Source organism: Hemicordylus capensis, chromosome 2 (assembly GCF_027244095.1).
Source record: "Hemicordylus capensis ecotype Gifberg chromosome 2, rHemCap1.1.pri, whole genome shotgun sequence".
NCBI classification, from domain to species: Eukaryota; Metazoa; Chordata; class Lepidosauria; order Squamata; family Cordylidae; genus Hemicordylus; species Hemicordylus capensis.
In genome coordinates this window covers 242,284,058-242,310,409 of record NC_069658.1, presented here as the reverse complement: position 1 = coordinate 242,310,409, position 26,352 = coordinate 242,284,058, and the positions used below count along the sequence as shown (strand labels likewise).

Here is a 26,352-nt window from a genome sequence, read left to right as displayed (position 1 = left end):
TAAACCACTTAGAGAGCTCCGGCTATAAAGCGGCATATAAATGTAAGTGCTATTGCTATTGCTATCCACAATAATGCAGTCACTAGTCCACACCCACAAGAAGTTACTCTATAAGCAGCCTTACTGCAATTAATGGGGTGTGTGGGCACGTGTGCACATACACACACACACACACAGAATCTCTTTGGAGTACCTGCGCTGCAGGTTTGAGGGAAAGGGACACACTTTTCAAAGAGTCTGGGAAATCCCTGAGAGTTTTGATGCAGATTGCTGAGTTTCGATGCCCCTCTGCAGAGTCCCCTCCTAGTGAGACCTCAAAAGATGCTTTGCATTTAGTGCCCCTTTACACTAGCCGGAGCTTCCTATTGATTTAGCATGCAGTTGTTGGGTTGTCCATTTGTTTAGCATGAGATAATCATGGGGAGGCATTAAATGACATTTGGAGGCATTGGTGGGCACCATGTATCCGTGCACACACCCACATGCACTCCTGCCTCCTCTTCACTATACCTGGGCACAGGAGAATTTTGTTTTAATTGTGAACCACCCAGAGATGCAAGTTTTAGGCGGTATAGAAACCTATAAAATAAAATAAAATAAACTGAACATTTTGTGTTCATTTTAAAAAACACGTTGTGAGAATAAAAATGCATAATATAAACAGCAGATTATAGAAGAGAGGAGGTCTGGAGGAGGCTCCCTCCCGCCACCAGGTGCTGTCTGCTTCTGGTCTCCTCCAGGCAGCTTCTTCAATTCCAACATTGTCCTCTGTTCCGTACGAACATGTAGTAGAAAAGAGAGCGATGGGTCCGCTCCGCAGCCAGGTTGAGGAACAACTCCCCGGTGGCCCAACTGCAGCGGGAGAGGCACTGCTGCTCCACTCCAGCCTGTCAGCCTGTGAGTTTAGCTTCACACTTGGACGGATCCAGCAGGAAAAGACAGGAGGTGCCACAGTGGGTGCAGAGAGGGGCAAATTGGGCAGGGGGTGCAAGGGAGCGTTTCAGGGGAGTAGTGGGGGTAGGAGGCAAGTGGGTTGTGCTGGAAGCAGTGAGGTGGACAAGTCTGGCACTACGAAAATCCCTCCCCACTGCAGTCTCGCTGCAGCCTCCTTGGGCGCCCTTCCCACCCTCCGTCCTTTCCCTGCCTTCCCTCACCCTCTCCCCCCACCTCCCTTCTTTACTTGGGAGTCTCTAGGGCCAGAAGACAGGATTTCCCCTTTGCAGCTGCCATGGAGCCCTGCACAAAAGCTGCATTCCCTCCCTCCTGCCCTCGTTTTGAAATTGCAATAATCCCCCCCCCTCCCTCCAGAGGTGGAGCCTACCTGGAAGGGCAAGCCGGTCCCAAAATGCAAAGCATTGCTCTTCGGGACATGTAGTTCGTTGAATGAATGCATCCATGGTTGTAGTCATTCACAGAACTACCTGTCCCAAAATGCACTGCTCGGGGTTTCCGTGTAGGCAGCATTTCAAGCTAGGCTACACCCACCCACACTGGGCACCCCCTTGTGATTTCCTGCTGGATCCTCTCGAGGGTAGCCTAGCTGGGAATGCTGCCTGGACTAAAATCCAGAGCTGCTGCCTGAAGCCCGCTGAAGAAGGCACTGAAGCTCTTGCGCCCCTTCTGGGGGAGGTGAGGGAGTGACCCTTGCCTTCTCCACCCTTGCTGGGGGTGCGAACTGGTGAGTCCCCTGTGCCTTTGTGGGGAGGGGACCTGGCTGGCCACCGGGGAAGGGTGGTAGGCAGTACAGGTGGGCACGGAATGAGGTGGGTGGGAGACCCAGCAGGAAGGGAGAGAACAAAGTGGGTCTCAGCACAGAGGAGCAAGTCTGAGCTCGCCCCTGTTAAGGTAGACCCTTGGTCTCCCCACCCCTGTCCCTTTCACCCCATTGGAAGGCCTGTCTCCAACCTTCCATGGCTGGGCAAGGTAATTGAGAGGGTGGTGGCTTCCCAGCTCCAGAAGGTCTTGGAGGAAACTGATGATCTTGACCTGTTTCAGACCAGCTTTCGGGTGGGCTATGGGGTGGAGACTGCCTTGGTGATCATGGACTATCTCCAGTTGGGAATTGATAGAGGAAGTGTGACTCTGTTGGTCCTTTTGGACCTCTCGGCAGCTTTTGATACTATCAACCATAGTATCCTTCTGGAACGTCTGAGGCGGTTGGGGGTGGGAGGCACTGCTTTGCTGTAGTTCCGCTCCTACCTCTCGGGCAGGTTCCAGATGGTGTCCCTTGGAGACTGCTGTTCTTCAAAATCTGAACTCTTGTATGGTGTGCCCCAGGGCTCCATATTGTCTCCGATGTTGTTTAATATCTACATGAAACCGCTAAGAGAGATCATCAGGAGATTTGGTGCAGGGTGATATCAGTATGCTGATGACACCCAAATCTATTTCTCCATGTCAGCATTATCGGGAGAGGGCATAACCTCCCTAAATGCCTGCCTGGAGGCGGTGATGATCTGGATGAGGGATAACAAACTGAGACTGAATCCAGATAAGACGGAGGTACTCATTGTGCGGGTTCGAAACTCGAGAGACAATTTTGATCTGCCTGTTCTGGAAGGGGTCACACTTCCCCAGAAGGAACAGGTATGCAATCTAGGGGTGCTTCTGGATCCAAGTCTCTCCCTGGTGTCCCAGGTTGAGGCAGTGGCCAGAAGTGCCTTCAATCAGCTTCAGCTGATGGGCCACCTGCGTCTGTTTCTTGAGATGAACGACCTCAAAACAGTGGTACATCTGCTTGTAACCTCCAGACTGGATTACAGCAATGCGCTCTATGTGGACCTGCCCTTGTACATGGTCCGGAAACTACAGTTGATCCAGAATGCGGCAGCCAGGTTGGTCTCTGGGTGATCTCGGAGAGACCATATTACTCCCGTATTGAAGGAGCTACATTGGCTGCCAATTGGATTCCGGGCAGGTGTTGTTTTATAACCTATAAGGCCCTAAACGGCTTGGGCCTTGAGTATTTAAGAGACATCTTCTTCGTCATGAACCCCACCACCCACTGAGATTATCAGGAGAGGTCTGTCTGCATTTGCCACTGGTTCCTCTGGTGGCTACTCAGGGATGGGCCTTCTCCACTGCTGCCCCAAGGCTTTGGAATGTGCTCCCTAGTGAAATAAGAGTCTCTCCATCTCTGACAGCTTTTAAAACGTCTTTAAACACGCATTTGTTCACCCAGGCCTTTAATTAATATTGTTTTAATGGTTTTAATGCTATTTTAAAATATTGTTTTAAAATTTTTAAATTGTTGTGTTGTTTTAAACTTTTTGTTTTTGTTTTAACATTTTTCTTTCTGTTTTTATTATGTTATAAACCACCCAGAGATGTAAGTTTTGGGCGGTATAAAAATATGTTAAATAAATAAATAAAATAGATTATAAGATGTTTTGTGTTGTGTTGTTTATCGCTCCCATATTTTCCAGTTTGGGGATTGACTCCCTTGGGTTGACTTAATTCAGTTTCATGCTATGTTCATTTGCCCTAAGAGGCAGCTGAAGAATATTGAAGAAGTTGCCTTCTGAGTCAGAGCTCTGGTCCATCTAGCCCAGGATTGTCTTCTTGGGAATTGGACAAAGAAACCACTGAGGTACAATCCCTCCTCACGTGGAGGAGTAAAGGAAAGAGAGGTCTGGACAGGGAGAGCTGAAGAGGAAAGAGCGTGTAGCAAGTGCAGCTGTGGGGTGAGGAGGCTGTAACAAAGCCCAGAGGAGGAGGAAGGCTTGGGAGTTCTTAGGGTCGGGCCAAAGGAAAGGATGCTGCATTGCACTGAAGGCTTTCTTCACTCCTCCCCCCCCCCCGCTTTCTTCCCTCACACATTGCCTCTCTAGTTTCTCTTTGACTCCTGGCATTTGTCTCCTTCTTGTACAGGAAGAAGGTCCACAAGGTGGAATCTGGGTGTCAGAAAAGTTCATCCCTCAAGAGAAAACAAGGAGTTCTTTAGATCTTGTTGGAGGCTGTCCTGGAGCACAGATTAAAGATGGGAAAGAAAGATTCTGCTGGCCTGGATGCAGGAAACGGCCCTGATGACACCAAGGCTGAGAGCAGCGGGAGATTCTGGGAAAGGAGCATGCAGAAGATCCTGAGTGGAGATAACCTGAATTCAGATATTCAGTGCCAGCGCTTCAGACAGTTCTGCTACCAGGATGCCAAGTGGCCTCGAGAGATTTGCCACCAGCTGCACAACCTTTGCCGTCAGTGGCTGATGCCAGAAAGACACATGAAAAATCAAATCCTTGACCTGGTTGTCCTGGAGCAATTCCTGACCATGCTACCCCCTGAGATGGAGAGATGGATCAGAGAATGTGGAGCGGAGACCAGTTACCAGGCATTGGCCCTGGCAGAAGGTTTCCTCCTGAGCCAGGCAGAGGAGAAGAAGCAGCATGAAGAGCAACAGGTGAGAGAGCATTTCATCCTGGGAACGGCAACGGGCCTAGAATGTGAGCCAGGCAATCCTGGAAGAAGCCAATAGTTGTCCAAGAAGGCAACTGGAGAATTGCTCAAGGAGGTGTACCTCCACCCCACCTCGTCTCAAGCCTTGCTCTGCACTATTCCTGTACTAATCTCTACCACTTCCTGTCCACTGTCTGGGATCTCTTCTTCTGTCTCTTTCAGATTCCAGGACTGTTGTCAGAAGCAGCTCCTAGTTTCTTGGAGGCAGAGAGGGCTCCATTGGATGCCAAGCAGATGCTGCTTTCCAGGTGGACCTCGCAGGATGTTGGCGGAGCTGCCACCTCGCTGGGTAAGGAGGGATGGGTTAGACATCTTCTTGGTCTTCCTCTTGCTCAGATATTCTCAAAGTACTTTGATGCTTTGATGTTTCTCTGGGCCTATTCTAGGAGGTTGCTGCCTTCTAGCCTCTTGCAAAATGGTTTTAGAAAATGTTTTGTTTCTGGATTTATACATCTGACCCTGTACTTACAGAGACTTTTGGGAGACACTTTTTCTTGCATTGAGCTTAAATATTCCCAAACAGAAAATGTTTATAAAGGATGAACCATGATTTGAAATCATCAGATCTCCAGGCTAGCATCATTCCCATCAACCTCTCCTTCCCGATGACAGCCAAGGTTGGGCAACAGGGCGGGCAAGTGTTCCCATTTGCTCTCCCACTGCTGGACCTCGAGGTTACTTGGAGAGGTGCATTGGACATGCTCCCCCTAATATGCACTTGTATGTGTGCTCAATAATTTTTGGTCTGTTCTGATGTTCTATAATGCTGCACTCAAAAGATCTCAAGGAAAGTTTGAGAGTGGGAGAGTGTCTGGAGGGAAGAAATTATTTGGGCATATGTGTGTGGAGGCTGCTCTGCCCTCCAAGTTGGAGTATTTGACCTGCAGGAAAAATGCTTTTAGCACGCTTCCCCCCCCCCCCCGCCCCCCAAATGCACTCTTGTACTTCCATCAGTGTTTTCTTTTCATGTCTATAGGAGTTTTCTACAGAGCTGCACTCAATGGAGCTCAAGGGGAGGCTGAGACCAGGGATGTCCCCAGAGGGGAGGACTGGTTTGGGCAGATGAGAGGCAAGGTTGTTCCATTGGGTGACCTGCCACCCCAGATGGAAGGATTTGCTCTGCAGCCTTCAGGCAGGACGGCCACCCTCCACAAGTCTTAGCATTTGCCTGCCTGTTCTAGAAGTGGAAGTTTGGGAAGTGAGCTGGAATTACCCATCTGTGCTTGAAGAAAATCATCTAGAGAGGGAATGGCCCCTACAACTCTCTCCTCAGGCTTTTCTCTGTCCTGTCTCCTTTCATCTCTCATCCTTTTTTTGCCAGATGTACACAATGAAGGGAGGCCCTAGGAATGCCTAGCCCTGCTTTGATGCCCCCTTGAGTATCTGGTGTGCCTGTGTGCGTCTGTGTGGGGAATGCTTTTCTCCAGCCTCTCCCACAGTATTAAAATAGGTTGAGTTATGACAATTTTCAACTCAAAAACTGCCATATGCATCAGAATCCATATTTTGAATTGTGCACTGAGCCAACATGAAGACTTTAAAAATATGTATATACTTAATCACCGCTCTGTTTCATTCACCAACATCTTTCCATCACCCTTGTGTGATTCGCAGGTGCTGGAATGGCTCTGCCGATGGATCCTTGGACATCTCTTCTTGGTGGTAGAGTGGAAGAGGCTTCAGTGCAACCAGACCAAGTAGGGGAGGGGTCACTGGGGGGGGGAGGAGGAGAGGGAATAAACACTGTCACCTTCATCTGCTCCACTTCCCCCCCCCCCGGGTGTGAAAGCATTTCTCTTTCCTTTGGCCTCTGTCAAAACTGCCAGCTAGGAGGGCTGTGAAGTCCACTAGTTAAGTCTTTAGTCTTGCTAACTAGGTATAGTATATAAATATAATGAATGACCCTGTAGGGGAATCTTTCCTGCCCTTCTCCTCCCAGCTTATGTTAACTACACATTTGGATTGTGCTTTGAAGGGAATGGGCCCTTAAGTGTTCTGTGAGGAAGAAATGTTTTCTTCTCCTTCCAGGGTCCAGTGACCTTTGAGGAGGTGGCTGTGCATTTCACAGAGGAGGAGTGGGCTCTGCTGGATCCAGATCAAAGAGCCCTGCACAGAGCAGTCATGGAGGAGAATTATGAGACTGTGTCCTCTCTGGGTAAGGCTCCCTCTTTTTCACTGAAGGGGAGACTGAAAAGGGGAAAGAGATGACACCTCTCTCTGACACATCCCTGTTTTCCTTCTCCAACGCCAGGTCACCCTCAGTGTAATGATCAGGAGGGTGATAGCATGTCCCTACCAGTGTTCCCTGTAAGAGGGAATCCCAGATATTGTTGACTACAGCTCCCAGAATTCCTAACTGCTTTGGCAGAAGATGCTGGGAGTTTTAGTCACTGACATCTGGGATTTTCTGTTAGAGGGAACACTGGTCCCAACTAATATATTTCTTTTCTCTTATTATGATGGTATGGTGATGGCAACTAACCTGGATGGCTTTAAAAGGGGCTTAAACACATTCATAGAGGACAGGTCTATCACTGGCTATTGGCCACCTCCAGCCTCAGAGTGAAGATGTCTCTAAATGTCAGGTACAGGGGAGCAACATAAGAGGAGAGAATATGCCCTCACCTCTTGCCTGTGGAATATTCCAATTATGTGTTGGAATATTCCCTAGTAGCCAAATCTTAGCAATGTGGTTATTTGATCCTAACCTGATGTTTGCGCACTGTCCAGTAAATGAAACACACACTCTAGAAATCAAATTAAAACATTTTATTTGGGTTACATTAAGAATAGGTGAGAAGAGCTAATCCTTAAAAAGTTTAAAAGTCCTTCCAGTTCAATCTGCAAATCAGTCTCAGCAACACAAATAATAGGATTCAAAACAGGATACCCAGCAAAATTAAAATAAAGAATTGAAAAGACTACAGCTAGAGCTTAAAGCTCAGAACGAGGAATGTTGGAAGCAAAGAAGGAAAGGTTCTTCAAAAAGGAGAGGAGACCTTCTTTGATGGGGGAGAAAAAGTCCCCCCAAAGGGAGAGGAGGAATCCCCCAAAGGGGACAAAAGGTCTAACATAGGGAGAAAAAACCCATTAAATCAAGTCCATGGCTTAAACTTTTTAAAACTCTTGTGTTAGGGGAAGGTCATTTACTCCTAAGAAGATGGTTTCGCGTACTTTTATTTTGATGGGCTACGTCTAATTAGAAGATGCCACCCACCTTAATCAGAAAGACATTATTATAGAATAACTACTTGATTACTGTTGCCTCATTTGCAGAAATAATGAATTGTTGACTGTTGCCTCATTTGCCAAATTATGAATTGCTGATTATTGCATCATTTGAAAAAATATATTGAGATGAGGTGATCTCACCAGTAATTTGACCAGGACCAGATAGCCAACCCTTCTGTGTTACTGTAAATAATTTATGTACAGATCTAATTTGCCGATTTGCCATACAATCATCTAAACTCCTCTGTCTGACCCATCCTAGTCTAACGCCCCTGTTCTTGTGTGAAGTAATTAAGCCTCCTCTTTTTGTATATGAGCCATTATTGGAAGGGCGGTATAGAAATCGAATAAATAATAATAATAATAATAATAATAATAAGAAGAAGAAGAAGAAGAAGAAGAAGCTGTGTAGGGGTCAAAGGTTCACAGTTCCTGTTCTACAGTTTGGTTTTGGAGGGGTGTGGTTTGATTAAGTTGTGTTGTGATTGGTTTGTTGGAGGGGGGGGAAATAGGGAGGGAAAATGAGAATATAAGGTGGTTGCCTTCAACACAGTTTTAGTTAGAGATGTGCTAAAACACAATTCGGTGTCTGAATCATGGGTACAATCCCTTTAAAAAGGAGGGATAGCTCCTTTAAAGTGGAGGAGAGCACAGCTCCTTTAAAGTGGAGGAGAGCAAGTCCATATCTGCTCCTCCTCTGCTCGTCGTCACTTCCTGAATGGCGACGTTCCCCGCAGCTATGTCCACACCCAGCTGCCCCAGCACACACATGACATCTGCGCATGTGCAGTGGCCATGTGTATGCCACCATCACTTGGGGCAGCTGCCCCACTGGCGCAGGGGCATAGCTGGGTGGAGTGCCACCATTCCAAATGGCAGTGAGTGGAGAAGGAGCAGGTATAGACCTGCTCTCCTCCACTTTAAAAGGGCCATGTAAGCCCTCATTTTAAAAGGGATTGTGCTTGCAATTCGGACTCCAAATCACATTTTGGCAATTTTAGTGCAAGTTGGAGAGCTTGTTTTCCTCATTATAGTGTTCATTTAGATTTCCAAGTAAAAACTTCACAAAGTTCATTCTAGATATCTCATTTCCCATGTTAATTAATTGGAGGGTGCCAAAGCATACTTCACCCAGGGCACCAAAAACTGCATCGCTGGCCCTGGGGTGCCTCCACCCATGTCTCAGTAATACAGAGCAGTCTGGCTGTGTTCTTCTCCCATCAAGAGGACACGTAACTGGGGCTTGTTCATGGATGTGAGGCCCCTTTACTGTCTAAGCTTTGATCAGTTTTCTCTCTTCATTCCAGCAGTGGGCAGTTGTGAGAGTGAGGAAAAATCCCAAAGAGGATTGTTGGGAGGTGCTGGAAGAACACAGAGGGAACAGCAAATAATAGGAGCTGAAGTCAAACAGAAGAAGAGGAATGGATCCCCTGTTGCTCAGCACGGTGAATTGCATACAGTCACAATCCAGGGGGGAAAGGAGAAAGTAGTAGAGAAGACTCTTTGCCCTTTCTACAGGAGGAGCTCCCATTCTGATTCCAGCCTTCAGCCTCAGTGGAAAATGCATACTGAGGAGAAACCATACAAATGCTTGGAATGTGGGAAAAGCTTCAGCAAGAGAGGAATTCTCAGTCAACATGAAAGAATCCACACAGGGGAGAAACCATATAAATGCTTGGAGTGTGGAAAAGGCTTCAGTCAGAGTACAAACCTGACTTCACACCAAAGGATTCACACAGGAGAGAAACCATATAGATGCTTGGAGTGTGGAAAGGGCTTCAGTCAGAGCACAAGTCTGACTTCACACCAATGGATGCACACAGCAGAGAAACCATATACATGTGTGGAGTGTGGAATGAGCTTCAGTCAGAAAATAAGTCTGACTTCACACCAAAGGATTCACACAGCAGAGAAACCATATACATGCATGGAGTGTGGAATGAGCTTCAGGCAGAGCACAAGTCTGACTTCACACCAAAGGATTCACACAGGAGAGAAACCATATAGATGCTTGGAGTGTGGAAAGGGCTTCAGTGATAGCACAAGTCTGACTTTACACCAAAGGATTCACACAGGAGATAAACCATTTACATGCATGGAGTGTGGAAAGGGCTTCAGCCATAGCGCAAGTCTGACTTCACACCAAAGGATTCACACAGGAGAGAAACCATATACATGCTTGGAGTGTGGGAAGAGCTTCAGTAAGAGCACAAATCTGACTTCACACCAAAGGATTCACACAGGAGAGAAACCATATACGTGCTTGGAGTGTGGAAAGGGCTTCAGTCAAAGCACAAGTCTGACTTCACACCAAAGGATTCACACAGGGGAGAAACCATATACATGCTTGGAGTGTGGAAAGGGCTTCAGTCAAAGCACAAGTCTGACTTCACACCAAAGGATTCACACAGGAGAGAAACCATATACATGCTCAGAGTGTGGAAAGGGCTTCAGTCAGAGCACAGGTCTGACTTTACACCAAAGGATTCACACAGGAGAGAAACCATATACATGTTTGGAGTGTGGAAAGAGCTTCAGACACAGCAGAAGCCTGACTTATCATCAAAAGCTTCACACTGGTGAAAACGTATAAATGCTGGGTGTGTGGGAAGAACTTTGGTTGAAGGCATTCCCTTATTTCTCACTGAAGTACTACTCTACTTGTTCATGTTGTAAATGAATTCTGATGTGATTGGGTTTTGTTTTTGAGGCCTGTTGTTAAGAACATAAGAACAGCCCTGCTGGATCAGGCCCAAGGCCCATCTAGTCCAGCATCCTGTTGCACACAGTGGCCCATCAGTTGCCGCTGGAAGCCACAGGCAGGAGTTGAAAGGGGCAAGCCCTCTCTCCTGCTGTTACTCCCCTGCAACTGGTACTCAGAGGCATCCTGCCTTTGAGGCTGGAGGTGGCCCACAGCCCTCAGGGTAGTAGCTGTTGATAGTTATCCAAACCCCTCTTAAAGCCATCCAGGTTGTTTCTGTAGCCTTTCCCTGTTCTGATCGGGCTCACAGTTTGAAAGTAAATGTAAGGGAGACCAGCAACAGCCCCTGGAAGAGACACCGTTTTGGGCTGAATAGAAACAATTGCTCTCTCCCTGCAAGGAGAGGAGAGCTGGTCTTGTGGTAGCATAGAAACCATAAGAACAGCCCTGCTGGATCAGGCCCAAGGTCCATCTAGTCCAGCATCCTATTTCACACAGTGGCCCACCAGATGCCACTGGAAGCCTACAGCAGGAGTTGAGGGCATGCCCTCTCTCCTGCTGTTACTTCCTTGCAACTGGTGCTCAGAGGCATCCTGCCTTTGAGGCTGGAGGTGGCCCACAGCCCTCCAACTAGTAGCCGTTGATAGACCCCTCCTCCTTGTTCATCAAGCAACCGACAGATTGTGTGGCCAGGTCGTGGTGACCTGGCCAACTATAGTTTGTACTGCTACTGTAATGTGCTGAAATAATGATTTGGTTTTCACACAAACACTTTGTAAACTTTTCTTAATTTCTAAATGTTCCCAAGTTATTACAAACATTTTGCGCATTTTGATTGAGTACGGTGTTCTGCAGACCTGGGGATCATGTGAAATCTACATGTGTTGCTATGTGCTAAGTGAGACTCCCAAAGAAGCAAAGACAGAAACGGTCCGAAATCCCCTTTTCCTTGTCCGGAAATCACAGTCTCAGAATTCCCCATATGGGAGAGTGGGACAAGAGCCATGCTTGGAGCAAAGGATATGTTCAAATAAGGAGATGGTTCTGCCCTATTCCCCACTGGAAAGAAGAAAGTATAGGAGAGAGAGGGGCCAACATCATAACCAGAAATGGCAAGCGCCTTTTTCTTTGCTGAAGGTAACATCTCTCTTACGCTTGGTAGGCTGATTTTGGCAGATTTGGCCAATCTGTCAAAATCAGTGGTGAGTATTGACCCTCATGACTGCCTGGTATCTGCATGAGATTTGCCTGTGTGCATCTGTGAAAGACTGCCATGGGTACAGCTGCAAATTGCTATGACATTGGCTGCTGTATCTATTAATATACTATAATTTGTCTAATGATATGCTTTTCACTCTTTGGGGAAGAACTAAATAAAACTTCTGCCTTGTGTGACTGACAAAACACCTTATATTTTGTGACGCTTCTGCTTTGGGAATCTGGTTCATAGTTGTATCTCTGGTTAATAGTCTCAAAAAGATCCGTATAAAAGCTCGTAAAGTGAGCTCAAAAGGTTGGTTCCACAAACCACATGCAGATACGGATTAAGGCATAGGCAGAAGAGTCATCTGCCTATGGTGGCAAAATTTGAAGAGTGGCAGCAGCTGCGGGGGTGTGCGGTGGCAAGAGGAGCTCCCCCACCCCCGAAGAAGAAGAAAGAAAAAGCTGCAGGGAGGGGCAACTGGGCAAGGGGAAAGTTTCCCCTTTTGCCCCCTAAAGTTCGGTGGTGGCGCCTGGCTGCAGGGTGGGAGACGAGGAGGGGAGAGTTCCTGTTTTTTAACTTGTGAAAAGCCCGCTGATGTTATACGGGCAGCAACGAGCTCCTCCCTCCTCCCCAGTGCCTGATTGCAAGCAGCAGCTCCGCTATCCATAACAGTCTGGGCTATGGCTAGGGCTGGGCAATCCATAGCAGTCTGCCCCCAACTACTGCTACTGCCACCACGCCTCTTTTTCCCCCTTCTTTTTTGGGGGGGGCGCGGCTAAAACCTTTTTGCCTATGGGCAGCAAAAAGGTTAATCTGCCCAGACCACATGTAACAATTCCTGAAAACAAGCTCCATTAATCTGCTTTGTAAAAAAAAAGAGCCCAAGCCATGTCCCCCTTAGAAACTTACATTTTAATTGTGGCATGAGTTTCTCTGGGGTGCCTCTGACAAAAGAAGGGCCTCACTTATGAAGGGCAGTACTTCTCTCTTGGGTGGAAGCTCAGCAGTGAAGCGCTCGTCCAGTCGTCTTCTCTTAAAATGTGGCCACAGCATCATGAGAACATAGAATAGCCCTGCCGGATCAGGCCCAAGGCCTATCTAGTCCAGCATCCTGTTTCACACAGTAGCCCACCAGATGCCTCAGGGAAGCCCACAGGCAAGAGGTGAAGGCATGCCCTCTCTCCTGCTGTTACTCCCTTACTCCACATCGATAGATATTACCCTCTGATGTTTACCCAGATCGATGTGTTCTTTTTAAGGCGCTTATCCCTTCTCGTTTTTTTTTAAAGTAAAGTGTGTGAACCCCAGAAAGGCAGCCCCCTTCTCTCTACTTCAATGTGTACTTCACAGCTTTGTTTTGGGGCTTGTGTCCCTACGCTCAGGTGACCATACTCTTTGACTTCTTGCCTAAGAAACGTTTCCGCTTTAGTGCTCAGAGCAGTCTTAGAATAGTTGTTTGGAAGAAATCTCCCCCACTCTGCCTAAGAAGGGAAAGATGAAGTCATGCCAGAGGCACTGCTAGATGCTGATCTGGGGCTGAGGCCCTCTGGGACAGGCTCAGGCCCACAGCCGCACTCCCCATTTGGATATTTAACTCTTTCATGCCCCCTAAAGGAATGCAAATCTCTGAAGCCCTTAACAACCAGGACTTCTTTCTTGTATCTCGTTTGTTTTGGCCAGGAAGCGCTGTGGTCCTGGGAGCTTGGCTCTACCAGTGGGTTGAAAAGACGGAGGGGGGCAGGGGGCGAAGCAGCAGTGGCATAGCAACATTGTTGGTCGCCTGTGTTTAAATATCTTGTTGGGCCACTGCTGCCTTCGCTACTGCCTCCACCCACTCTCCACTATTGGCCTCCACTCACCCATCAGCACTGCCATTGGCCAGTTGACCACCGTAGGCTTCCACATGCTACCCTGGCTGGCTGGCTGGCTGGCTGGCTTCCTTGTGCCAGCTGCAACCTGGTGTAACGCTGTTGCCACTCGGCTGCGGCTATGAGGAGGCCAGCGGTAGGAGAATGGGAGGGAGGTACTGATAACTGCAAAGGGTTCAAGCACCTGATGCAACGGCGCCAACTGATTGCACCAAGAGGAGATCTAACTTACTTTATTATATTCTGCAGAATACAAGAAAGGTGATGCTCTATATCAAATGCAGCAAGGTAGAGCAACCCAAAATGGAATCCACTCTAAGCATATATACACGATGACAACAAGTTTCACACTTCCAGCAAATCAAAGGGCAGGAGACAGTCGGGTGATACATCACCATAGCAAGCTTCTACATCAAACAATGACTGACATTGTTACTCCTTTACATTCCTAAAATGATGCATTGTTATTCTGAGCAAGAGAAACAACCCTCTTTCTCATCAAAGTGAAAGAACAGGATGGCCCATCACTTCATTACTGTTGCTGAGTTCAGGATACAAAAGTAACATAGGAGTGTGAGAAAGGAATACATGGCAACTCTGATAGGACCTAGACAGATCCCTCCACCATGTAGGAAGATATGTCGGGACAAGTCTCAGAGCCTGTGGCTCAGTATTAGCAATCTAAAATGGCGTAGCTTATGTCAACTAAAGCAAAACTGAGTCTAGGGGTATTTTTGGCAGAGGTGGCAAATGGCAGGACCAACGGTCGCCTCCTTGGCACCCCTCCTCAATGGCCCATCTGCAGAGCACACAGACCCTTGATGTATGATTTCAGGAGGAGAGCTGGTCTTGTGGTAGCAAACATGACTTGTCCCCATAGCATCTGAATGGGAGACTTGATGTGTGAACACTGCAAGATATTCCCCTCAGGCGATGAAGCCGCTCTGGGAAGAGCAGAAGGTTTCAAGTTCCCTCCCTGGCAGCATCTCCAAGATAGGACAAGATTTATTTTTTTTAATAGGACAAGATTTTTTTATTGAATCAACAAACTACCAAAGCATACAGTATGTTGCCAAAGCACAATTATAGACAAAGTGGTTGTTTGTACATGATATAACTACAAAGATTTACACACAAGGATTTGGAAACCCACAAGGTTATGAAGTATATGCAGGTAGTACTGTAACTCAGGGGTGGGGGATTTCAAGGCACATCAGGTAATCGGGGGTGGTGGTGGTTTACGTCCGACGTCCATTTCCACAATTTGTCCCATTGCTGTTTAGAAGAGATACTCTTGTCTTTTTGCACATAACCATACAAACTTTTCCAGAAGAGATTTACTGTCTCATCTGCGTGAACCTCTTGGTCGCGTCTTCCCTCCCTATTCCTATGCAGGAGCATTGCAGAAATGACATACAGGTTTACTAACCTGATTATGAGAAGGGGAACATTCCAATTCCCTAGTATGAGGGCACCTGTTCCGTCCCGTTTCCTTGAAGGTTTCTTTCTGGGACCTCGGAAGGAGGTTCTATCGCTCAAATCCGAGGTTAGTTCTTCCCAACTCTGTTTTTCCAAATCAGGCCACTCTAACAGCTTGCTTACTCCCTGCCACACTCTTTTGGCTACCACACACTCTTTTAAGAAATGTGAGTGGGTTTCCCTGAATGTTTTGTCTAGCTCACTAGCTTTCTGTTTGCAGGTGATTTTAGGGCACTCTTGCTGGTCCTCTGGGAGCCATGGCTTAGCCGCATTAAGTGGTAGTACTTGATGGTATAAGTGCCACCTTGTTTCCCATAAATGGAAAGGGACTTTTTTCTCTTTAAAGAGAGCGATAGGGTGATCGGCTGAGAGAGATTCCTGCCTGCAACCTTGGAGAAGCTGCTGCCAGTCTGTGAAGACAATACTGAGCTAGATAGACCACTGGTCTGATTCAGTATATGGCAGTTTCCTATGTTCCTATGATCTGCCCCTGCAAGAAGAAGAGCTGTGCTGAAACTACAATGTGTCTCATAAGAACATAAGCCAGGAGATAAATCAGCCAGGAGATCTACCTTTCCTTGACCTACGTAGAGACCTCAGAAGCAGCATGCAGATGAAGGACTAAGACCTTTTGGCCTCTGGGAGAAGACCCTTGTTTCCCTCCCAGTCTCCGCAGTGGTTGTGCTCAAATGCTCAAGTCTGATACTTTAACTCCAAACTGTGCTTTGTTGGACAGTGAGATCTGTGAAGAACTTGTGGTTCCGCAGAGCCAGGCCTTTGGGGCATGGGAAGCCTCAGCCAATCGCCTTTCCTTGCTCTGTCCATGTTGGTGATTGGATGAGTCTTCCCACTGGGTAAACTGGCCTCATTTTATTGGTCGCTCTTAGATTAGGGAAGGGTGTGGGTCAGCCCTTCTCTGGGGCTCATGATAGGCATGAGTTAGGAATTCCCACGGTTCCTGTCCTCCTGGGAAAGATCCTGGAGTCTTTGGTTAATTTCCTTTAGACTTTTCAGTGAATGGCTTTCAGATGGGAATACCTAAGAGGAGTTAATGCCTTCTGCCTGAAGTCAGCCGCACGCCAGAAATGCTTTTATCATTTTACTAACACAAAGGCGTGTGCTATGGGCCTCCCTCTTGCCTCCATTCCAAAAGCTGCTGCTTTCCTTATTCCATGGCTGACAAAGCACAGTGAAACCGAATCTTCTCTTTTAGGGAGACAGGCAGGAGTGGGGTGCACTGAAACAGAGGAAGATTCTAACAGTGATCAAGCAAATGCATGGAGAATTGGGCTATCAGTGGCAACTTTCATGAGGGCTACATGGAACCTCCAGGTTCAGGGGCAGTATACCTCCGGATACTAGTTTCAGGGGAGCAACAGTGGGAGGGGGCAACAGTCTTCATGCCCTGCTTCTGGGCTTCCTAGAGATGCATCTGATTGGGTACTGTGGGAAGGAGTATGTGAGACTAGTTGCTTTCATCCAACAGGGCTTTCTCGGCTGGAATTCCAATGCTCGGCTGGAATTCCCATTAGGGAAAGGAATTGCTGGAATTCTCGGCTGGAATTCCCATTAGGGAAAGGAATTGCTGACTTCATTTGCAAGTCACTAAAAGGTTGACACCCTTTCAAAAGCTCATGCCTAAGTGAACAAAGGTCTAGACTTGCAGATGTATTAGATGCTACTTGAAGATGAGCAAGATAATAAAAACCCCTTACCTGAAGAAGTGGGATAAGCTCTCAGCCCTTGACATTGCAGAAGAGGACTGAAAACAATATAATCAGGAAACCCAGTTAAATGATTATGTGTAAATAGAAAGGGGCTTTGGACAAAAAGATATGAAAACTGTTGTACATAACCCCCCCAGCACAACAGCATGTCTACAGCATGGACTCTGGTGGAAAGGGGGTGATGGGAATGTCACCCAGGCTTCTCTTGAACCTTTCTCATTCAAGCAGGCTTTTGAAAATGTCTGTAAGTTGTTTTTAGCAGTATTTTTAATTGTAGTTTCTGTTTTGCTTTAATTAATCTTTAATCTCTTGTTTGGTTTAACTGTGTTCTCAGCTGTATATTTTGTTTTATTCTTTATTCTGTGAGCCACCCAGAGAACTATCGTTATGGGATGGTAATATGTATAATAATCAATAATAAAACAAACATCATCATGTCTGATACAGTTGTGCCAAAATACAGGTATTTTGGGAGAGGAGTGCTGGTCTTGTGGTAACAAGCTTGATTGTCTCATTAGCTAAGCAGGGTCCACCCTGGTTGTATTTGAATGGGAGACTACATGTGAGCACTGTAAGATATTCCCCTTAGGGGAGTGATTGATTGATTAAATGCCTTCAAGTTGGTGTCGACTCTTAGTGATCACATATATAGATTCTCTCCAGGATGATCTGTCTTCAACTTGGTCTTTAAGGTCTCTCAGTGGTGCATACACACCCTTACACATCAAGTGTAGAGAAGTCTACAACATGTACCAGTAGTTCAACTCCCGTCCCCCTGCCCCCCCCCCCTTTTCCATTTGTGCACTAAAGCACTCAAGGGAAACTTCCCATAGCTTCATCCTTCCCGGCAGAACTGAACAAAAGTGCTGTTGCAGGAACAATTTCACACGCACGCTATTTACACACAGTTGACCCACAAGAAAGGCGTTTTAAAGCTGGTTTAGAGCTTCCTCCTCTCTACATTGCAGTCCAAGCTCTATCTGTGTGATAACTTCTTACTAGCAAAGGGAATGTTCTATTCTGGGAATAAATCACATGTCCTCTTGAAAAGCTTTTGCTGAGGTTCAGATTTGCTATCTACCCCCACTTCCCCATCAGTGCCGGACTGGGGGCACTGAGAGGGTGGTGGAATGTATTTGGAGAGGGCGCCAGGTTTTGAGCAGAATGGGTACTTAAGGGTGGGCGTATTCACAGCTGCTGAGTGTGGCAGAGAGCAGGGGCACCCCACGGATGGGGCGCACTGAGAATATGCCCTGTGGGCCAGTCTGAGCCTGTTCCCCATCACCTCATCCCTTCCTGCAACAGCGATCTCATCCAAGATGAGAACAGGAGATCTGGTCTTGTGGAAGCAAGCATAAGTTCTTTTAGAACTGCCCCCCACACTCACTCAGTCTTTAACTGAACATTTTGTGTCTGGTTGCACATTTTAAAAAACACATCGTGAGAATAAAAATGAATAATATAAACAGCAGATCGTAGAAGGGAGGGGGGTCTGGAGGAGGCTCCTCGGCCCCAGGTGCTGGCTGTCTGCTTCTCCTCCAGGCAACTTCTTAAATTCCAGCATTGTCCTCTGTGTTACCTACGAACGTGAAGCAGCAAAAAGAGTGATGGGCGTCTGCAGCCAAGTTGAGGAACAACTCCGCGGTGGCCCAACTGCAGCGGGAGATCCACTGCTGCTCCCCTCCATGTGAGTTTAGCTTCACACTTGGACGGATCCAGCAGGAAATGACGGGGCTGGGGGCACAGTGGGCGCAGAAAGGGGCCAATCCAGTAGGGGGTGCCAGGGTGCGCTTCAGGGGAGTAGTGGGGGCGGGAAGCAAAGGGGTCAGCAGTGAAGAAGACGGGTCTGATGACACTAGTAATATCCCACCCCACTATAGTATCACTGCAGCCTCCTTGGGCGCCCTTCCCGTCCGCCGTCCTTATTCCCTGCCTTCCCTCCCGCTTTCCCTTCTTTACTTGGGAGTCTCTAGGAGCAGAAGAGAGCAGACAGGATCTTCCCTTCACTGCTGCCAGGGAGCCCTGCATCAAGCCCAATGCGGCATTCCCTTCCGGCTGCTCCGGTTTTGAATTTGAATTTAGCAATTTCCCTCTCCCTTTCCCTCCAGAGGTGGAGCCTAACTGGAAGGGCAACTCGGTACCAAAATGCAGAGCGGTGCATATTGGGACATGTAGTTCAGTGAATGAGTGGTAGTCATTGTTGTCAGGGCTGTAGCTATAATTGAGTTTATGTCTTCAGCAGAACACTTTATCTCGGGCCAGGAATGCTTTCAAAACTTTTCAAGATTCTTACATTAACCCGTTATTGGACTTCTGGAACTCTCAACAGCTCTTCAGTTGTTTAGTTCTTTGATGCAGTATAAGCAATGCCTTGGAACTAAATGATATGTCTTCCTCCCCTTTTCTCTTACTCTCTTAAATATAATGAGATTCTTTATTTCCTTTTATTTGCTTCAAGATAAAAATGTATAAGAAAGGTATTGAAGTAGCCTGGTTGAACCTATAAGGACTTTTTCTTTGCTTCTTCTCATTGTATTCCCTGTGGTGTTATTTCCAAAAAAATATAATATAGGTCAGGGAAACCAGTTTAAACATTTTTACATGTAAGCAGTCATCATATATATTATGATTGCTGTTGTAATGGTGTCCTGTATACATAATTAATTTCTACTATTTGAAGAACTGCTTTTATATTCCCTGTTATTCAACTGCTTTTATCAAAAAAAATTGTGAAGAGGGAAATCTCCAAACATAAAGCTTATTTTTTGTATTATTGGCAAAATTTGAAATATGATTTGATGGTATTGTATAAGACTGGTCAGGAAAATTGTAGTTGGTCTTTAAAATGATGGGAGAGTCCCAGTTAGTCATTTCATTTTATTTACCCCTTTTTACTGTTTATCTTTTCTATTTTTTTTTAATTTTCATGCAACAGGTTTTAGATACCAGTCATGAATATAAGTTAAATTGTCATATATTCAGCATGTAAGGGCTGGGAACTTTATCACAGCTCTGTGTTATTAAGAAGAAAAATTAACATTTAAATGTTATGTCTTTGTGAGGTCAGCATCTTCTCTCTCTATAAGCAATCTTTTTTCTATCATCCAAATTTATTTATTTTTTCTACTTTGGGGAGTTAGAGGAGAGGTTCAAAAATAGTTTTTCAACTCTCTATACACTAGACTCTTATACTGATATCCTCCTATATACTAGACTTTAGATTTATTTTGATTTTTTTGTTTGTTTCAATGAGAGCTTTACAGTTGGAAGTGGAAACGGTTTTGTTGTTTTTTTGTTGTTGTTTTTTTGTTTTGGGGTTGTTGTGGGGTTTTTTTTTGCATTTTTTGTATTTTCCTAGTGTTATCATAGACTTTTTCGGTAATGATGTAGTGTTTTGTAGGGAGGAGAGCCAAACACAATGTGATAACAGATATACCTGAAGATTTTGCTGCATGATTTGGTGCTGAGCGTTAGCAGGCTGTTGCTTTGTTGTATCTGTATGAAACTAATAGCTTTTACAACTCAGGCAAGAACCAATGGAACCTTCATTTCTTGCTTATATAATGCAACATTGAAATCCAGTCTAGGAATTCCACCCCCCCCCTACTTTTATCATAAATCTTGGATTGTATCCATCTCGCTGCTGTATACATGGTATTATTTAGTATTTCATTTTGAATTACTCTATTAGTATTTCATTTACATTACTTTATCAATATCTTTACGTGTCAAACAGAAGAATTGAGATGGAAAAGATCAGAAAGAGATTTGAGCATTTGGGACCTTAACTTGAGAAAGCTTTTGGATAATCTTTACATAGGTTCTGAATTAAAAGAAGGATGAAATTTATGCAGAGAAATCATATTCATTGATTTTATGGATCTCAGTGAGTTGCATTCGGGAAGGTTTTATTTTCTGCTGGGTATGAATCCCCCCCCCCAGCTAATTATAAGCATTTCATTGATGTCATATTAACTAATAATATGTTTTGAGCTTTTGAGCTTGTGGGGATGGGACCCTTGTTATGGATGTTTTGCTCTGTGCCTGAATCAATTGCAATATTCATGTATATGTGTTTTTTGGGGGGGTTGTTTTTTGTTGTTGTTGCTCGTTTTGACTCTCTCCTCTTTATATTGTTTAACTGCTAGATTCGTAATTACGCTGATGGTAAGATTAAATTTCATGTTAAGATTTCTTATTCTATAATTACACACACACACACACACACACACACACACACACACACACATATATACACAATTACCAATGGTATCTTGCATATAGAGGAGGCTCTTATGATGCATATGCTCTTGTATGTAATCTCTCAGAGATGTAACTTTTCCTGTTTTTACTTATATTACTAACAAATGCATAATAAAATCTTATATATAAAAAAAAAGCTTATGCTTAAGTAAATTCAGTAAATGATTGTCTGGACTTTCAGACTTATTTGATGCCACTTAGTAGCGCAGTGGGGAAATGACTTGACTAGCAAGCCAGAGGTTACCAGTTCAAATCCTCGCTGGTATGTTTCCCAGACTATGGGAAACAACAATATCGGGCAGCAGCGATATACAAAGATGCTGAAAGGCATCATCTCATACTGCGCAGGAGACAGGAATGGTAAACCCCTCCTGTATTATACCAAAAGAAAACCACAGGGCTCTGAGTTCGCCAGGAGTCGACACCGACTCAACAGCACACTTTACTTCAAGATGAGCAGGATAATTTTTTAAAATCCTTATCTGAAGAAGTGGGATAAGCTCTCAGCCATTGATATTGCAGAAGAGGATTGAAAAAAATATAATCAGGAAACCCAATTAAATTACTATGTTTGAAGATAAAGGGTTTTTTGAAAAATGGCTATGAAAACTGTTGTACATAACCCCCAACACAACAGCATGTCTACAGCACAGAGGATAGACTCTGTTGGAAAGGAGGTTTAGTGAAAGTCGCCCAGGCTTCTCTTGAACCTTTCTTGTTCAAGCAGGCTTTTGAAAATGCCTGTGTTTTGTTTTAGCAGTATTTTTAAATGTAGTTTCTGTTTGCTTTAATGCATTTTAAATTGCAGGTTTTGTCGAACTGTGTTCTCAGAAGTATGTTGTATTCTTTATTCTGTGAGCCACCCAGATACCTACTGTTATGGGATGGTGATATGTATAGTAATAATAAATAATACAGCAACCATCACCATCATCTCTGATGCAGTTGTGTCAAAATGCAGCTATTTTGGGAAATAACCAGAGCTAACACAAAGCACATGATCCCATAGTCTTTTTCAGGCTAGCTTCTATTGCCATTGGCTTTCTGGAAGAAACTAGCCTAACTCTCCTACTGTAAGCCATATTAAAGGGTTGCCTGATCAATCCTTTGACTAGAAGGATTGCAAAGTGAGGGGAAATCAGAGCCCTCAGAGAAGAGAGTCACTAACTGACATGATGAGGAAAGTTCCTCAAAGTAGTCCCACCAAAATTAAAACATAGGAAGCTGCCATCTACCGAGTCAGTCTGTCTAGCACAGTATTGTCTACACTGACTGGCAGTGGCTCTCTGAGGTTTGAGACAGAAGTCTCTCCCAGCCCTTCCTGGAGATGCTGCAGAGATTGAAGCTGCGACCTTCTACCTGCCAAGCGGATGCTCTGCTCCTGAGTCCTGGCCCCATCCCTGGCCTAACGTCCTCTTAATTACAGTTGAATATGACACCCCCCATAGAAAGACCATTTTATTTTAAATAGATTGAGGAAAGCTCCATCTAGAGAGTTGTTTAAAAAACTAATCAATGCTCCAAAACACTGCAGTCTTGAGATTACAGAAACCCTGAGCTTGGCATTTTCCAGATTGGGGTCTTTTCTGCAGGTGGAGGTGATGCAAGTTATAACGAAAATATATAAACTGTGACAAAGCATAAATTGGAGTCAGCACAAGCCATATACATGGCTGCCTTTTATTACGGTTGATTCTGGTTTTTCTCCCTTTTGGTTCATTCACACGGCAGGGTTCCCTAATCCACCCTGCCTGCTTCTGATTGGTGCAGTCACCTGTGCCCAGGCAATGACGAGAAGGCAGGGGTGCATGTGTGTGTGTGTGACACATACATGGTGCCCACCAATCCCCCCAAATGTCATTTCATGTCTCTGCCCCCACGCCCAGTTTCCTCACCCAACAACTGCATGCTAAATGAATAGGAAGCTCCAGCTGGTTAAAGGACCCCTCAATGCAAAGCACGTTTTGAGGTCTCCTTCTCACTGGGAAGCAGGCGCCTCTGCTGAGGGGCATCAAAACTCAGCAATCTGCATCAAAACTCTTGGGGATTTCCCAGCCTTTTTGAAATGTGTGCCCTTTCCCCTCACAAACCTGCAGCTCAGGTACCCCATAGAGATATTGTGTGCCCCATTAATTGCTTATGAGTAAATTCTTGTGGATGTGGACTGGTGACTGCATTCCTGAGGACGTAGGCCAGTGAGACATTCCTATCTATGTCTGGAATGTTTACAACAAATCTTAATTTTGGTTTTCCAAACAGTTCCAAGATCTTTGTTTGGGGGGGGATCAATAATTAGTTTTTATGGTGAAGGTTAAAATATAGAACTAAACAGCTCTGACCTTTAAAAATAGAAATGTATAAACTTTCTTGTAGAAAATAAAATATTTCTTTATTTATAAATTTTCAGAAACATTGTGGCGATGCTTGCTTCTCTCTCATCAGGCTGCGAGGAGCACATTTTCAGGCCATGGGTGGTTTCTAGGATTGGACTGGGAATGTGCTTTATTTGCCAGGCTATGAGATGCAGCCAGACTGCAGTCCAGTCCAGGGGAGATGTCCCCTGTTAGCTATTCAGGGGAGATTCCTCCTGTTAGCAAAACCGCTCTGGGGTGATAGGTGAACACTGCAAAAACAACCTTTTGGGCTCACATGGGGAATTTAGCTCAGAAAGGAATGGTTTCACGTAAGTTTTCATTTGTGCTATGTCTAGGTGCAGGAAATGAGCAGTCTGAGACAAGATTTAAGTTTCAAAATAAAAATATATTTACTGTAGGAAGTGGTTCAAAGAAGAGAAACGTGGGATTAAAGCAATATTACTATAAAAATACAGTTAACTTAAATGAGGCGTTTTAGCTTAGAGTCCCAATTGTGTAAGTTCCCAGGTGGGCAAGAAAAAGAGGCTTTTAGAGGAGCGGAGGCTGTATCTAAGAAAGGGGGACAGAGATAGACTTTTGGCCCAAGGAAGGGTGAAGGCTCATATCACCTGGTCTGGATGGGGAACTCTGGGGACAGCCGATGGATGTAATTTCTCCAGAACAGGTTGGGCCAAAGCAAGTGCAGGAAGGTTAGTCAATGGAGGTGTTTCCTGGAGGGTGCTTCCTCCTTGGTCCCAGCTTTCCAGGTTAGTGGGGAAGGCTGGACAGGAGAGCCAATCTGGGAATTGGCACAAAATACTGAATACAGCCTGGTGTGGCCTGTGAACCATAAATCACCCAAAAAGGTGATCTACTGGCCCCCAGGTATCCTGCAGCAACACAGGAGCTTATAACGCCATCCTGTGCATGCTTTCTCAGAAATATGCTCCATGGTGTGCCCAGTGAGGCTTACTCCCATGTAAGCATGCCTAGCATTGCAGCCTGAAAGCAACAACAATTTAGGGAGAGGAGAGGACTTAGCATTTGTTTGGGGCTGGCATGTACTCTAGGGGGCCCACAGATTGAGCAGGGACAGGACCTGTCCACTATCCATTATCTGGCCACTAACCTTGGTTGAAACGATGGGTCCATTGACAGGGGGAATAGTTCCACATTTTTAAATTTAATGTAATAATGTGCTAAAAATTGACCTCGGTTCCTGCACGCCCAAGTTGTGGATGGTTCCAGCCCACCAGGGCATTTAAGTTGTGCAGCCCTGGTGTAGGTAAAAGCCTGCAGGATGGAGTCCCAAGTGAGAGGCCCAGGGGAGCACACTGGATTATGCAACTGGGGATCCTTATACCCCAAAACATATCCTGGGGATGAATTCCAACTGACCGTTGTTGTTGGGCAGGGACCGGTAGGGATCCCATTGTTGTTGATCTTTCTTTCCTGAGTGTAATAATGTGGGAATTGCCAAGGAATGCCAAGGCTTTTGTCATCTTTGGTTATATCTGGTAGGTTCTTTATTTCTTAGTTTTTATAATTCTTAATTTATAGCTTTTAAAATAACTTTTAATTTGAAACTTAAAACCGATTGGGGTTTTTAACCTGACTTTTAGCTTGTTTACTTAATTTGGTTAATTTTATTACTTTTATTGTATATTGTATCTATTTTATTGTTGTGAGCCGCCCCAAGCAGTTGTGTACTGGAGGAGCAGGGTATAAATAGTTTTAATTAATTAATTAATTACAGTGTATAGATGCAAGGAAGGGGATATGCATTAAGGGTGAAGTCTCGTAATCTAATCAGTATTTTTGATGGGTGCATCTCTTAGGTTTGCACAGCTTGCCCAACCTCCTTTGTGGGGGAAGATACTAGGGGTGTGCATGAACCGGTTTGGTGGTCTATGCACAGACCACCAAACTGGATCAAAAGACCAGCGTTTGAGCCGATTCGGCGTGGGATGTGTGTGTGCCTTTAGGGTGTTGGGAGGGTGCTCTTACCTTCCCCACCGTGTTTCCCCCACCAGCGGTGCTTCAAAAATCGGTCCCGTGGAGCAGCTGTATACCCTCTTGCGTGTCGGACCGGAAGTAGCACCTTAAAAATTATTGGTTTTTAAGAGCACACTTCAGCCACCATTGCATAGCACTTAAGTGGATGTGTAACATCAAAACAGTTGATATTTTAATATCTGTTTTATTTTATCTTATTTGAGCATTGGAAAAGGTCTTTTTAAAAGCTTGTGATCTCTCCTCTGGCATATTTCATTAGCTTTGAAAAAGTCAAGGATGCAGTAAATGTATGCACTCATTTTCATTGTACCTCAATCTATCAAGTAGACCTAAAGCTGTTCAGAAAAGGGGCTGTGGTGCATATACAGGCACATTAATCATCAACTCTGTTGTGCACAGTTGTGGGGCGAGAGGGGAATCCTCAGTACTGGGAGTCTGGCCCCATTACTGCAGAATAGTAATGAAGTCTGCAAGGAGTATCTTTGGCAAGAGAGTGTGTGTGTGTGTGTGTGTGTGTGTGTGTGTGAAATAGATACACTTCAGGTTCTAGAGGAGCCTTTACTTTCTCATTTCCCCTCTTTGACAACTTTTGCATGTTCAAGTGTGTGTGTGTGTGTGTGTGTGTTTTACATTTTATATCCTGCTCTTCCTCCAAGGAGCCCAGAGCAGTGTACTTACATGCTTTAAGTTTATCCTCACAACAACCCTGTGAAGTAGGTTTGGCTGAGAGAGAAGTGAGTGGCCCAGAGTCACCCAGCTAATATCATGGCTGAATGGGGATTTGAACTCGGGTCTCCCTGGTCCTAGTCCAGCATTCTAACCACTACACCATGCTGGCTCTTTTAGAGCTCCACCCACCCACCCACGCCCACAACACAAAGGGACTTTAACTGAACATTTTGTCTGGTTCCACATTAAAAAAACACAAAACCACTTGTGAGAATAAAAGTGAATAATATAACCAGCAGATCATAGAGGGGAGGAGGTCTTCAAGAGGCTCCCCCTCACTCAGGTGCTGGCTGTCTGCTTCTAGTCTCCTCCAGGCAGCTTCTTAAAT

General features: G+C 45.4%; 1 protein-coding gene and 1 pseudogene across 1 annotated transcript; both read left to right on the top strand.

The window, feature by feature from the left end:
- The window catches only part of LOC128347575 (zinc finger protein 850-like), a 54,634-nt pseudogene that overhangs the window by 14,594 nt on the left and 13,688 nt on the right, over positions 1–26,352 (top strand).
- On the top strand, positions 1,501–9,116 carry LOC128347551 (zinc finger and SCAN domain-containing protein 32-like). The gene is made up of 5 exons (XM_053302505.1): positions 1,501–1,678; positions 3,871–4,396; positions 4,615–4,741; positions 6,067–6,149; positions 8,991–9,116. The coding sequence occupies exons 2-5, from the start codon at positions 3,980–3,982 to the stop codon at positions 9,072–9,074; spliced, it is 711 nt and encodes a 236-aa protein (XP_053158480.1). The 5' UTR covers positions 1,501–1,678; positions 3,871–3,979; the 3' UTR covers positions 9,075–9,116.

Coding starts and splice junctions, on each gene's coding strand:
- LOC128347551 (XM_053302505.1), top strand. CDS start 3,980: ATGGGAAAGAAAGATTCTGCTGGCCTGGATGCAGGAAACGGCCCTGAT. Junction 4,742..6,066: donor CGGAGCTGCCACCTCGCTGG/GTAAGGAGGGAT, acceptor TGTGATTCGCAG/GTGCTGGAATGGCTCTGCCG. Junction 6,150..8,990: donor CTTCAGTGCAACCAGACCAA/GTAGGGGAGGGG, acceptor TCTTCATTCCAG/CAGTGGGCAGTTGTGAGAGT.